This window comes from Pseudorca crassidens, chromosome 10, assembly GCF_039906515.1.
Source record: "Pseudorca crassidens isolate mPseCra1 chromosome 10, mPseCra1.hap1, whole genome shotgun sequence".
In the NCBI taxonomy this organism is placed as follows: Eukaryota; Metazoa; Chordata; class Mammalia; order Artiodactyla; family Delphinidae; genus Pseudorca; species Pseudorca crassidens.
The window spans coordinates 73,377,747-73,390,816 of record NC_090305.1 but is presented as its reverse complement, the minus strand read 5'-3'; the positions used below and the strand labels follow the sequence as shown (position 1 = coordinate 73,390,816).

General features: G+C 40.3%; 1 protein-coding gene across 6 annotated transcripts in view; it reads right to left on the bottom strand.

Annotated features, from left to right (window-relative positions):
- The window catches only part of CACNA2D3 (calcium voltage-gated channel auxiliary subunit alpha2delta 3), a 785,949-nt gene that overhangs the window by 135,027 nt on the left and 637,852 nt on the right, over positions 1 to 13,070 (bottom strand). For all 6 annotated transcript variants that reach the window (XM_067754783.1, XM_067754785.1, XM_067754784.1 and 3 more), the window contains one exon: positions 12,650 to 12,730. In XM_067754783.1, coding sequence (XP_067610884.1) covers positions 12,650 to 12,730 — 81 coding nt within the window. The remainder of the gene's footprint in view (positions 1 to 12,649; positions 12,731 to 13,070) is intronic.

Here is a 13,070-nt window from a genome sequence, read left to right as displayed (position 1 = left end):
CAAAAGCAAGGAACAGCAAATACAGGGCAAGCTGTCCCTCCAGAGGCCTTGACAGACATCATTAATCAATCCCAGCACTCCTCCCTGAGCCCTGATGCACCACAGATGCCTTCTTAAGACAGCACTGTAAGGCAACCAGAACTAATCAACTGGAATTGGTTCAAAGGATAAAACATATTTGTCATTCAGGGTACTGGCCCTATATTCACTCTTTCAGGCCATGTAAAAGTTGCTTGGATCCTAAATCAGCAGTCCATTCCATAAACTGACATGTGAATGGGCGGTCCATTCAGCCTGGAATACTGTTTCCCTGTCTGATGTGGCCAAAGCCTTGCCCAACAGTATAAAGAGGCCAAGGGAAAGACAGATGAACCTACCCTAGCCTACCCTGCAGGACACAGAGGCCATCTATACCTGCTCACAGTGCTTCACAACTAGTGTGGGCTGCCCACACCCACAAGTTAAAGATGGGCCATCTCTTTGGAGCAGCAATTTTGCTAAATGATTCTTCTGGGGGAAAAAGTATAAATTTGATGTTAATTTTTTCTGAGTATTAAAATAAACCTGGGTACGTTAAAGAGTAGTTTGAAAAATTAGCATGGATTTTAAGATCAAAAAGAGATTCCAGAGAAAGTCAGCTGCTGCATCAGCTCCATCCCAAGCCTGGTGCTTCCTTTCTTCTCTGCTTCGTGCACCACTTCAGTGGGCGAGTCTGAGCATCCAGTCTAAGGTTGTAGGGACTACTTTCCAGGTGGAAAAAAAAATCTTTCTTTCCCTTTCCCTGGACCATGAGTCCTTGGCCAAGAAAGCACTATGAGAAAGGAAATCGAGAAGATCTTTTTATACATCGTCCTCATTTCACCAAATGTTTCTGGAGTTCGTACTACGTACCAGGCATGGTGAGAGGTGTTCTCGTGAACATTCATGTAATCTTGGCAACCATGCTGTGAGATACTTGAACAGATATTACATAAGCTGGGAACTACTGAGGCCAACCACAAGTGCCTCTTCTCATTGCTGTGATTTAAGACATGCAGTGCACTGTGCTCTGCCGGAGGCCTGGTGACTGTACAGGTCAATCCCGTCCCCCTGGCCACAGTGATTACATGACAGAGCTTCCAATGCACCGCTGAAAATCCTGAAAGTGGCTAGAATCCTCACTCCTCAACACCCACATCCTATTAGATTTCTAAGCACAGATGATAACTCAGGCAAACAGATTCCTGCTTTATGAGAAGTCTTTAAGGAGAATGACTAAAATGATGCCTTCATGTATTCAGATTTCTATCTTTTGCCTATAGTCACCAAAAAGAGCAGTTAACGATGAAAATAATTACCCTAAAATGTCAACAATTCTCTCAGCACAGAAAAATATAAATCAAATTGTTTAGATTAACAATTCAGCGTTATCATTTGTTAATACGAGAAATGAAATGTTTTCTCTGTTAAAAACATCACAGATGAAAGACCCAATTTGCAGGGTATTCTGTGAGAACCACAAATTATCTTTCACAACCACTACAGCTCATGAGGGGTAATTTGCAAACGCCTCATAGATTATTTTCAGCTGTTTATTGCTGCTGTCATATTTATAAATTCCCCTATAAAAATGCCCTTCCTTCAAAGAGTCATAGAGCCTTACTGAAGGAATACTGTGAACAAATATCACGTTTAGTGTTGATTGTTTCTGAGAAAATCATGTAAAATATAGTTTCTTCATTATATTTAACGGAACAGTATCACTATTTTTGCTTTGCCAGAGATCACAAATTCACAATAGCAGGACCCAACAGACATGAGGCATATAAAGAGGGCGTAGGAGGAATTTCTTCCAGAGATCGTGGAGAAAGAAGACCTAGTGTCAAATCTATACCTGGAAAGCTTTTAAAATTAAGGCAAAAATCCTTGACCCTGTGGGAAAAATCTTGTGCTTCAGATGATAATATGCCCACAGACAACTGGGTATTTTATTTTTTCCTTACAAAAATGAAAGACTGAAAAGTGAACCATAGGATTGCCTCCTGAAGGTTCATGAAAATCAAATCTCATTACTCAAGTTTACCAAGTTACCCCAGAAATATCACACTCGTCTTAGATCCAAAATATCAAAGGAAGTGGCTCAATTTCTAAAATGATCTATCCATAGCACCCATTATCATAATTATACAACTGTTAGAAACCTATAACTTTCTATCACAGATCAGGAAATAACTGTTTTCACTTGGGTCAAACCCACCAGTGTATCCATTGCTAAATGCTATTAGACAGAAAACTACCAGCAAATGATACTAATGTCTGGCCTCAGAATCTTTTTTAATCTGTTTTCTAGGTACCTACTCCTGATCAACTGGAGTCGACTTATGAGACTAAACCTATCTGCTACCCTCATATAGTTCCATATTCTTATTTTACAAATAGCAATTGGAAGCATGGAAAAGGAAAGGAATTATCCCAAAGTCGCACAGATAATTAATTGCACACCTGATAAATGCAGTTTGCAGGAGCATGGGGTTAGAAAGTATAATACAACCCAACCCCTGCCATTCTTCATTCATTCTGGTGAACCACAATATGAAGACTATGGAATTATTATATTAATTATTTGGAAAAGAACAATTATAGTACCACCATCAACATTTATTGAACACCCAGTTTCGTGCCAGTTGTTTTCAGTGTAGTATTTTCATTTTCCTCTAAGTCTCAAATTAACCAAAAATGTGAGCATTTTACTGCCACATGACAGATGAAGATACATAATCTTTGGGTTTGGGTCGCTTGTTCAAGGTCATATCATTAATTAGTGGAGTAGGAATTTGAATGAAGGATACATGGGTTTCTTCTTATGCTTCTATTACTTTTTAGTATATTCAATATTATCCATAATAAATGTTTTTAAAAAAAGAATGACTCCAAAGTTTTTAGACTGAATAACCAGATAACTAGAATGACTTAAATGTGGAATCGATTGCATTTGATGGGCCTATTTGAGAGGCAGGGACACTGAGTAGTCAAGGGAGAGAGGTTGGGCTTGGGAATCACCAGCTCATGAATGGTGTTTAAAGCTTGAGAGTGGACAGGAACCCTGAGGCCCTCCGACATGTACAATCAGGAGATGAACAAAGTCAGCAAAGGAGGCCTAGGAGGGTGGGAAGTGAGGTAGGCAAAGAATCAAGTAAAGAGGTTTGCAAGGAGAACGTGATCACCTTGGCCAAGTGCTGCTCACAGACCAAGAAAAATGAACATCCGAAGTTCAATTTTGGATTTGGTAATGTAGGAGCTACAGGTAACCCTGACGAAAAATGATTCACTGTGGATGAAACCTGGTTGGAGTGGGTTCCAGAAAGCATGAAAGAGAGGAAGTGAGAAGAGCATAAAAAATGAGAAATAACACAAGTAAAATAATTTGATAACAAAAATAATTTTGGCTTAAAAAAACTGACTATATCAGCAAAAATCTGGAAGTTGACAGATGAAGGCTAGTGAAGTAAAAGCATATAAAATGCCCATGCAGTATGTTTTCACTCTGAACTTCCTTTTTATGTTTTAAGACAAATGTACACTCCAGTCTGCCTGAGCCTGGTCATATATAATTTGGCCTTGAAGTAGGAATGACATTCAGACACTGATCTTGACCTCGTGCAGATCTTTTCACCCAGAATAGAACGTGGGAGCTCTTGGTGAGTGCAAACTGTGGGAGGCCATTGGAATAAAGAACCTTTGATCAGCACTGTCCCTTTCCCACCACAGACTGGCAAAAGCATTTTCCATGAGCAAGAGTCCACTGACTGACTGTCAAAGCATTTATGCTGCAGCCTCTGGTCATGCCCCCTCTTCCCAGGGAGGGGAAATGTACGTCAGCTCATTTATCCTCTCTGGCCCTTCACTTAGCCTGAGTCATATATATTCTAATCTTCACCGAGATCAAAATCCCACTAAGGTCACTAGGAGATTTGCCTGGATAAGGGTGGCTAAATAAATCCTCAAATCTCTCATGAGCCATGTTGGGGAAAAAAAAGTATCCCAGAAACTGTTTTCCACCAAAGCATGTGAGGGCATTTCCAATGTTCTAACAAGCATTATGCTGATTACACTGTTCAGAGGTTTATAAACTAGAGCAAAGATTAAGTAAATCACTCTCTTGACTGACAGGGAGAGCATATATTTTAGAAAGCTCAGGATCTTTGACTGGAATTTCTCTGTAACCACATATATAAAAACATTAGGCACAATGATGGATACCTTCTGATACAGGAAGCTCTGTCTTTAATATCTACTTACACAGCCTCTGATTTAAATATTCCCTTCATTTTCATAAGATAAAAAGATGGTGAAATAAGTGAGTGAACAAATTAGCATTTTAGGTGTTTTTTTTAAAAAAATGGACTGTGACATATTTTTATCTAAAGCAGGAGTTGGCAAACGTTTTCTGTAAAGAGTCAGGCAGTAAATATTTTTGGCTTTTTAGTCCATGTGCTCTCTATCCAACATTATTTACAAAAACAGCTGGTAGATATCTGACAAGGTACTTGTATCCAGCTTATAAAAAGAACTTATATCTCAACAACAAAAAGACAAATAACCTAATTATAGGCAAAAGATCTGAATAGACATTTCCCCAATGAAGATATGCAAGTAGCTGACAAGCACATGAGAAGATGCTCAGTGTAGTTAGTTATTAGGGAAATACAAATCACTTCACGCCTACTAGGAGGGCTAAAATAAAAAAGATAGACAATAGTAAGCATTGGTAAGGATGTGGAAAAATTGGAAGCCTCGTATGTTGCTGGTGAGATTGTAAAAAAGTGCTACCACTTTGGAAAACAGCTTGTCTGTTCTACAAAATATCAAACCTAGAGTTACCATATGACCCAACAATTCGATTCCAATTTCTACCCAGGTGAAATTAAGACATATCTGCACAAAAACTTGTACATGAATGTTCATATCAGCATTATTAATAATACTTAAAAAGTGGGAACAACCCAAATGTCCATTAACTGATAAATGGATAAACAGGATGCTATACATACATACAATGGGATATCATTTGGCAGTTTAAAAAGCCAGAGTAGTGACTTCCCTCGTGGTCCACTGGTTAAGACCTCCCTTCCAATGCAGGGGGTGCGGGTTCGATCCCTGGTCAGAGATCCCACATGCTTCCCTCATGGCCAAATAAATAAATAAAATAGAATAAAAAAAAAAAAAAAGCCAGAGGACTGATCCTTGCTACAACATGGATGAATCTTGAAAACATTAAGCTCAGTGAAAGAAGCGAATCACAAAAGGCCACATGTTGTATGATTCCATTTATCTGCAATGCCCAGAATAGGCAAATCCACAGAGACAGAAAGTAGATTAGTGGGTTTCCTGGGGCTGGAAAGGGGAGTGGGATATCAAGAATGAAGGGGTGTGTGTGCGTGCGTGTGTGTGTGTGTGTGTGTGTGTGTATGGGTGGTTTTTGGGGGGGATGTTAAATTGTTCTAAAATTACATTGTAGAGATTGTTGCACAACCTGCAAAATACTAAAACCCAATAAACTGTACACTTGAAATAGTGAATTTAATAGTGTGTGAAATATATCTCAGTAAAACCCTAAAAGAAGGACACAGGTAGCATCCTAGATTTGCTCCTATGGGCTACAGCTTGTCAACCTCTGTTCTAAGGAATAAGTACATGAAAGTGTGAACTTCGAAGTTTTACTATGAAACATTTCAAGATACCATAACGGCATTGCCTAAGTAAGTTTTTCACATAGGGGACGGCACATGGCAATAAGCATTGACTAATGAGAGGTGGTGGGTGTAACATACATCATTCTTACCAACGGTAACAGCAGCAATAATAATTTAGCAGCTAACCATTACTGAGCACTCAACTATAAGCATTCACTAAGCACTTTATTTATATGAATTCAAAAGGAACCAGAGGGGTCCCCCCAAAGCCAGACTGAATCTGGGTGCAAGACATACTCCATTACTGGTTAATTCTTCTCCTTTTCTGTGGTGATGAAACAAATCTCTGTCTTTAAAAACTAGGCTGTTAGAAATCCAACCAAAGCACCAATCAACCTTGTTTTACAAATGTGAAAACTCAATCCCAGAGCAAGAGGGGAGAAATGGCCCTGTACTCACTCCTAAATCCTTGGCTTACATTAGGGTTAATGTCCAAATCCTACTATGACCTCAGAAAGAGGAGTCTTGCTGATACAGAACTCGAAAACCGGGTATAAGGACCTGTAACTCCAAAATTCTGTGGCTGATGGGGTGGAGAATGTGTTGGGGCTTTTGATAAGGTTTATAAAAGGACAGTGGCTCATGGGAGTGAGTGTCCTGGAGAGTTAGCACAGAGGATCCAGTTTCTCAAAACTCTGGGCTATTTTTATTTCTGGAGCAATGATCCTCAGTGTGCCCTGTCACTGGCTACCCGCACTATACAGAGCAGCTGTTCTATGGCCAACTCTAACTCAGATTCTGTTGCGGACTTGAAATACAGCATAATTGGTAGCTACATCACTAATCCATTTCTATGAAGTTTGCTGTTGTCATTCCTACAGGCCTTGACCTCCTTTTGTCCCTTCACGGCACCCACCAGTAAACTTAAAAAAGCAAATGTCAAATATATAAAAAGCCCCACCTCATAGCTGACATGTAGAGCAAAGACTTGCCTTGGGTTACAAACCTCCCCCTGGGGTATCTGCCCATCTGCCCATCAGCGGGGCATTTAGATCCTAGTAAATACCACCCAAACCTGAGAAACTCATTTGTGTCTCACAGAACCCATCTAGACACAACATGTATGGGGGATCTCATTCAAGATTCCCGGAATCTTGTTCCCTCTGCTTGGAATGCTCTTCCCACAGATCTTTGTATAATGGCTGTATCTCATCGTTCCGGTCTCTACTCATGTCACCTTCTCGGGGAGGCCTTCTCTGAGCCCCCATCTTCCCCCAATCTGGAGAAGCATTGCCTCTGTCATATGCAAGTATGAACATGAGTGTTCTTCCCTGCCTTTGCTACTCCCAACCACACTTCATTTTCTACAGAGCATTAGCCACTACCAGAAATTCCCTCTCCCTCCCTCTCTCCCTCCTTCCCACCTTTCTTCCTCCCATTCGTGCCACACTTGTCTGTTGTCTGTACCTCCCACACAAGTGGAGGCTCCCCTCCACTGGCAGCAACTTAGTCGGAATGGGTCTTCACTGGGCAGCTGCCACCCCAGCCTCAGGGTGGGGATGCCAACAGTGCCCTCTCACTGTATGAATCATCATCCCCTGACTCGCTCCAAAATGCCCTTTGGGGTGCTTGTTCTCAGTTGTATCCTCAGCATTAGGTACATAGTCGATGCCATATATATATATATATATATATATATATATATATATATATATTTATTTATTTATTGAATTACTTAATTAGAAAATGAAGAAATGAAACATCTTTTTGTAAATGAGCCTATAAGGGAAAACACTGAATTTGAAAGCACCAAGAATTGAAGTTTGTCTGTCAGTTTAATCTAGCATTTCTCAATCTCACCTCTACTGACATTGTGGACTAGACAATCCTTTGCTGTTGGGGGGCTGTCCTGTGCCTTGTAGGATGTTTGGCAGCATCCCTGGCCTCTACCCACTGGATGCCAGTAGCTCCCCTCCTAACCAGTCATGACAATCAAAAATGTTTCCAGATGTTGTCAAATGTCTACTGGGGGTCAAAACTGCTCCTGGTTGAGAACAACTAATCTAATCAGTAAGTATTAATTTCTGCTATGATAAAACATTCCCTTTGCTCAGATCTACAAACTAGAAGTTTATCCATGTAGAATTGACACATAATTCCTAAATACTAGTTAACTCATATACACCAAATATATGAAATCCCACCAAAGGCAAGTTGATAAGCTGAATATTTGCCTATAACATTTTGGCAACATTATTTACCCAATTCTAAGGAAAGCTGTATATTAAATAGTACACTCAGTTTAAACAGCATGTACCTGACAAAAGCTAATGGTCATTGATGTTAAGCAATCTCTTTCTTAATCATCTGGTTAAAATGAGATCCTTTGTCCTAATATCAAGCATCCCCCTTCATTACACTGCCCAGAATTATGCAAATGAGACCATTTAACCCACATTTTCCAATTTCCCCCAGTGAATGGATCTAATGTGGTATGTGTTCCCTGCAAAGGAATAGATCAGAGCCCCCCCAAATTTACTAGTAATCATTAAATTTTATACTTAAAACAGGTGAATTTTTGGTATGTAAATCATATCTCAATAAATCTGTTAAAAATATTAATTTCTATAACCAATGCCTATAATGCCTATAATGTCTGTTGCTGATCAGATTAGCTATTCTAAGCATCAGGTTAGATGCTTGGACCTCAGAAAAGACATCTGCTGATGCAGGGACAACTACTGGGCTAACACAGTTGCCATTAGGAATGGACACTAAACAGTTTTTCTACTCCTTAAAATATCCATATTGGTCTGTATCATTTTACTATGGTGTGGATTACAGTTTTAGCTGCTGAGTGACTCTCTTAGAGTTTGGTCAAGTACTGTGTTCCTATTGTTTGGTCAGTAAACTGTGCAAGTGTATGTACCTACAGAGAGCAAGTAAATACGAAACCCATCTTTCTCAAGTCACTTAGTCAGTATTTTGACATATTTACCACATCAGCCCTCACACTTGGCACTAGAAATAAAAAGGTAATTGGGATGGTCCTTGTCTCTGGAGAGTTTATAATTTATTCAAGAAATGAAACTAGAACATCTTAGAAGAGATTTTAGATTTTGATATGCTAAAATTTACATTTTAAAGCAAATGTAAATAATTCAGAATTTATTACCTAGTAATTAAAAAATTCAGTAATATGAACTTCTTATCAAAAACTGAGATTAAGTATTTTGTATTTGTCAGAGCGAGAGTCTAGAAGGAGAATACAGAAGGTCAGACAAACACCCCAAGGAGGGGAAGAAATTCCCTGCATGGTTATACCTTCCAACTTGGCTCAATTCCTCCCCTCAATGAATTTATTTTCTTCTCCAGGTCATTTCCACCCTAGCATGATGGAAACAGTGTCTATGACTCTTGTTCTATTGGGCCTGGTCTCTCCATTGAGAGTGGAGTGGAGAATTAACAACATGATCTAGGTAATTTATGGAACTCAAGTCAATAACAACTAAGTAAGGGCAAATAGGTTTCTGCAAGTTCAATTCAATTTATAGAAGCCTCACTGAGGGTCCACTATGCTCCAGGGACTCCATCGGGTTATGCTGTGAAGGACAGAAGATGAAAAGTACGAAGTCTTTGACCTCTAGGAGCTTCTAGATGACTGCTCAGCTTTTCAATTCACTTGTCCTGTGTAGACATAGCTTTAAAAATAGCTGCTCTTTTAAAGTTCTCTGGTGGGGAGGGACAGGGGGCTGTGGGAGGAACTGTCAATTACAGGGCCCGGTTATTATTCATTTGTATCTAGAGTGCTGGCAAAAGCACGAAGTCAGGAAATATTTATTGAATAAATGAGCAAATGAATGCATAGGTATACTGCCAACTTGAAGATAAAAATGGGCCACCTCAAATCGTAGCAATTTTATACTTCCACATATCCAGATATTTTCTTGTTTGTTTTCTCTTTTTATCCCCAAATCAACCCAGAGTAAGGTGAGAGAGATAATCATCCCAACCCTATTTTAGATAGAACTTCAGGGACCCAAGACCACACATTTAGCAAGTTATAGAGTAAGTGACAAACCTACGTGGACCTTACAGTCCCAGGCTTGCATCTCCAATAACAACAGAAAAATGGATTAGGGTCCTGACACACACAGCAGGTTCCAGGGCTCTGGAGAGACTTGGTGGGCCAAAGAGAAAGTCATACCACTTCTTCCTTTGCAGTGGGAAAGCAATGAAGCAAATTTAGCATGCTAGTGGCAGCTGGAGAGTTGGCAAGTTCCTCAAGAGAAGGACTGTAAGCAATGTCATAGGCCAAGAAGATGTATGGGGCCCATTTATGCACAGAGGCTGACGTATAAATGGAATCCGGCCCAGTCTGACTGACTGCCCTTTCTTCAAAGATGTCATTGACAGATGACTATCTAAATGTTTTTGTTTGGAAAAAAAAAAAAACAAGAAAAAAAGAGAGAAAGAAGAGAATAACACACACACACACACACACACACACACACACACACACACACACACACAGAGATACACACACAAAACCAAAACAAGAAACTTTCTATCCCAAACAGACATATGTAGCCAATGAACATGAGAACACCAGATCAGATCTGGGAGCAGTGCAGGCTTTTCAAAGTAGTCCTTGATAATAAACTAAAATTGTACACCTTTCCTTTCAGAAAAATTTCAATTTAACACAAGGATTTCATTGAAGCCCCAAATTGCTGTCAGTTGGCTGTATCCCATCTGCTGTTGGAAGTACACTGGTGGGGGAAAAGCCTGCTCACCTATTCATCTTCACCTGCCAAAACAAGGTTTCTTCCCCAATTAAAATGGGCTTTTAAATTTTAGAGTAGTAAACAATGTCTACTTAAATTTGCGGAGAATACACAGAAGAAAGTGACCAAACCTAATTACCCAGTGACATGATGGGTGAGTCAGAGTCAATGAAATTTGGGGGAAGTGCTGAAGAGGACTCTCTGCTTTTTGAGACATAAAGGTCCTTTTGAAGTCACTGCCTTCACGGTGCTGCATCCATGTCAGCCTTCAAGATCAAAACTGAGCAATTCTGTTTTATCTTATGTCTATAAGACCCGCTTTAAAAAAGAAGATTAATAATCATCAGATTTAGAAGGTAAGGACTAAATACAGTTCCTTGGATAACCCTGTTTCTTTGTCTTGCTCTGTAATTATCTTCTGAAAATGGGTACGAGTTGACACATAGTGAGTCGTAGTAAACAGGAATATGTCTCTCCCACCCACTCAGGGTGGGCCAACCATGTCTCATGACTTGCCTGTGGTCTCTGGCCAACTGTATAACTCAACAGTAGACAAGCATGCCATTTGGAAAAGTCATGGTCTTCTCCACACTGGATACACAGTGCCCAGGCTGAGTCCATGTTTTGCCCATACTCAGCCAAATAGACATTTATGAAATATAAGCCATTTGGAAACATTTGAGCACACAGTTTGTAAACTTGGACAGATGTGGCTGGGATGGGCACAGTGATCTTAGAGCCAAAACAGAGCATCCTTCATAATGACTTAATGAGAAATTCAAGGAAAAGGTTTTAGAAAGAAATTTCAAACACACAGACAGACAGTTTGGTTCAGACCATGTCGTTATCAGCTGTTGCATGTGGCCCCAACTCCAGGGAGATAACATGCCTCCAGAACTAGCTGGCTGGGTCAGCCTGGAGGCGAGTAAGGCTGACCTTTAAGCAAAAATAAATCTTGCTGAGTTAAATGATCCTGTCTCCTATTTTCCTCAAGGAACATGCGACAGTAAGAACAGCAGCCCTGAATTTTCACAGCCCTTATCTCCTGGCTGATTAGTTATAGGTCTGCATAGTTCAAGATGAGCTTACAGGTCAGATACATAAGACTGTCTTTCTTGCTATACCCAAAAACCCAGGAATAACCAGGGCACAACTGTCCCCAAATCTTTCAATCCCTGCTAATCTATGAGAATATAATTATGATGTATAGGCTATATCAGAAATAAAGTGGGGGGGAAAAGGAATATTTCCTAGCCAAAGAACAACCACTTGAAACATGTCTGATCCATTTGAATTCCTTCCCACAAATATTCAGTGTGTGGAGCCACCACAGAAGCTGATGTTCAAAATCACCCTGTGGTACAGCTTACTGAGAGAGGCTACTGAAAACAAAATGACTCCCTTTGGTAAATCTAGCCAATATCAGGATGATACTTGGAGTGTCTCACCCATCCGTCAACCAAAGGCTCCAACAATTATTTATCAGAAATAGACAATGTGCCAGACACGCTCTTAGGCTCCATTTTCTCAGCAGCTGTCCTCAAAAGAGGGCTTGTGGCAGTTTCTGGTCCTTTAGGCCAAATACCACCAATGAAAGCCGCCAGCCAGCCACAAAAATCTACTGATACTCTTGAGAGTGAGAGAGATGGGAAAAGCCAGAGACAGGGTTTCTTTGATAATTCAAGACTCAATCATAAAATGTTTTGGCTTTCTCCTGGTCCCAAACCCAGCACCTGTAGATACATCTAACTCTAATCACTCAGGGGGATTAGGGCGATGAAAATCTCACGCTCTCCAGAGAGGTGCACATTTCAGCTTGTATTTGCCTAAAACAAACCCACAATTTCCTTGTACGGCCCCTGTTATCCTAATGACATAGAAGTGGAAGATCTGGAGCTTACTTTAAGTGTTCACGGCACCTACTGTCCAGAAATGATCTTTTGCACGCACCAACAATTTCTTACTGGCTCAGAGTTTAAGAATAAAATCCTAGGAAATATTTCTGCTTTCACATCAAATTCCACCAGGTTTCAGAGCCCTGGATTGGAGAAGATGATGCTAAGATGAAGAGGAAGTAGTTTTTAATGTTTTTTACCTTTCAAAGCCAAGTTTCTGATACGTGGAAGTAGTTGACAAATGATATGGACACCATGCTTACTTTACACTCATTGATTGAAATCCATCATTTACCTGCCACCACGGGAGACTTCCGTTCATCCAGGAGCTGGATGGAGGTACTTGCTGTCACCACATTGCTTTTGTTAACTGTTCCTGTAAGAAGAAACAAAACAAAACACGATGACGAAAATGAAGACAGTCATAGAGCTTATGTTAAGAGAGTGATGGTATTGGTTTGCAGTCACCAGTTCTGCAGACTGCTGGGGCTTGCTTCCCAGAACTCGGAGCTGGGCAGCCCTGTGAGGCGATAGGTGCTGGGTGGGCGGTCCTCTCAGCTGAAGGAATCACTGCACCGAGTTATGACCACCCCCAATGGGGAATGTCCAGCCGCTTCACATCAAAATTATTAACTACCATGGAGGGACCACATTTTTAAAAATTTGTGGTTACTAATATAAGTGTTTACTCATGTCAGTTTTCATATTTATATTGC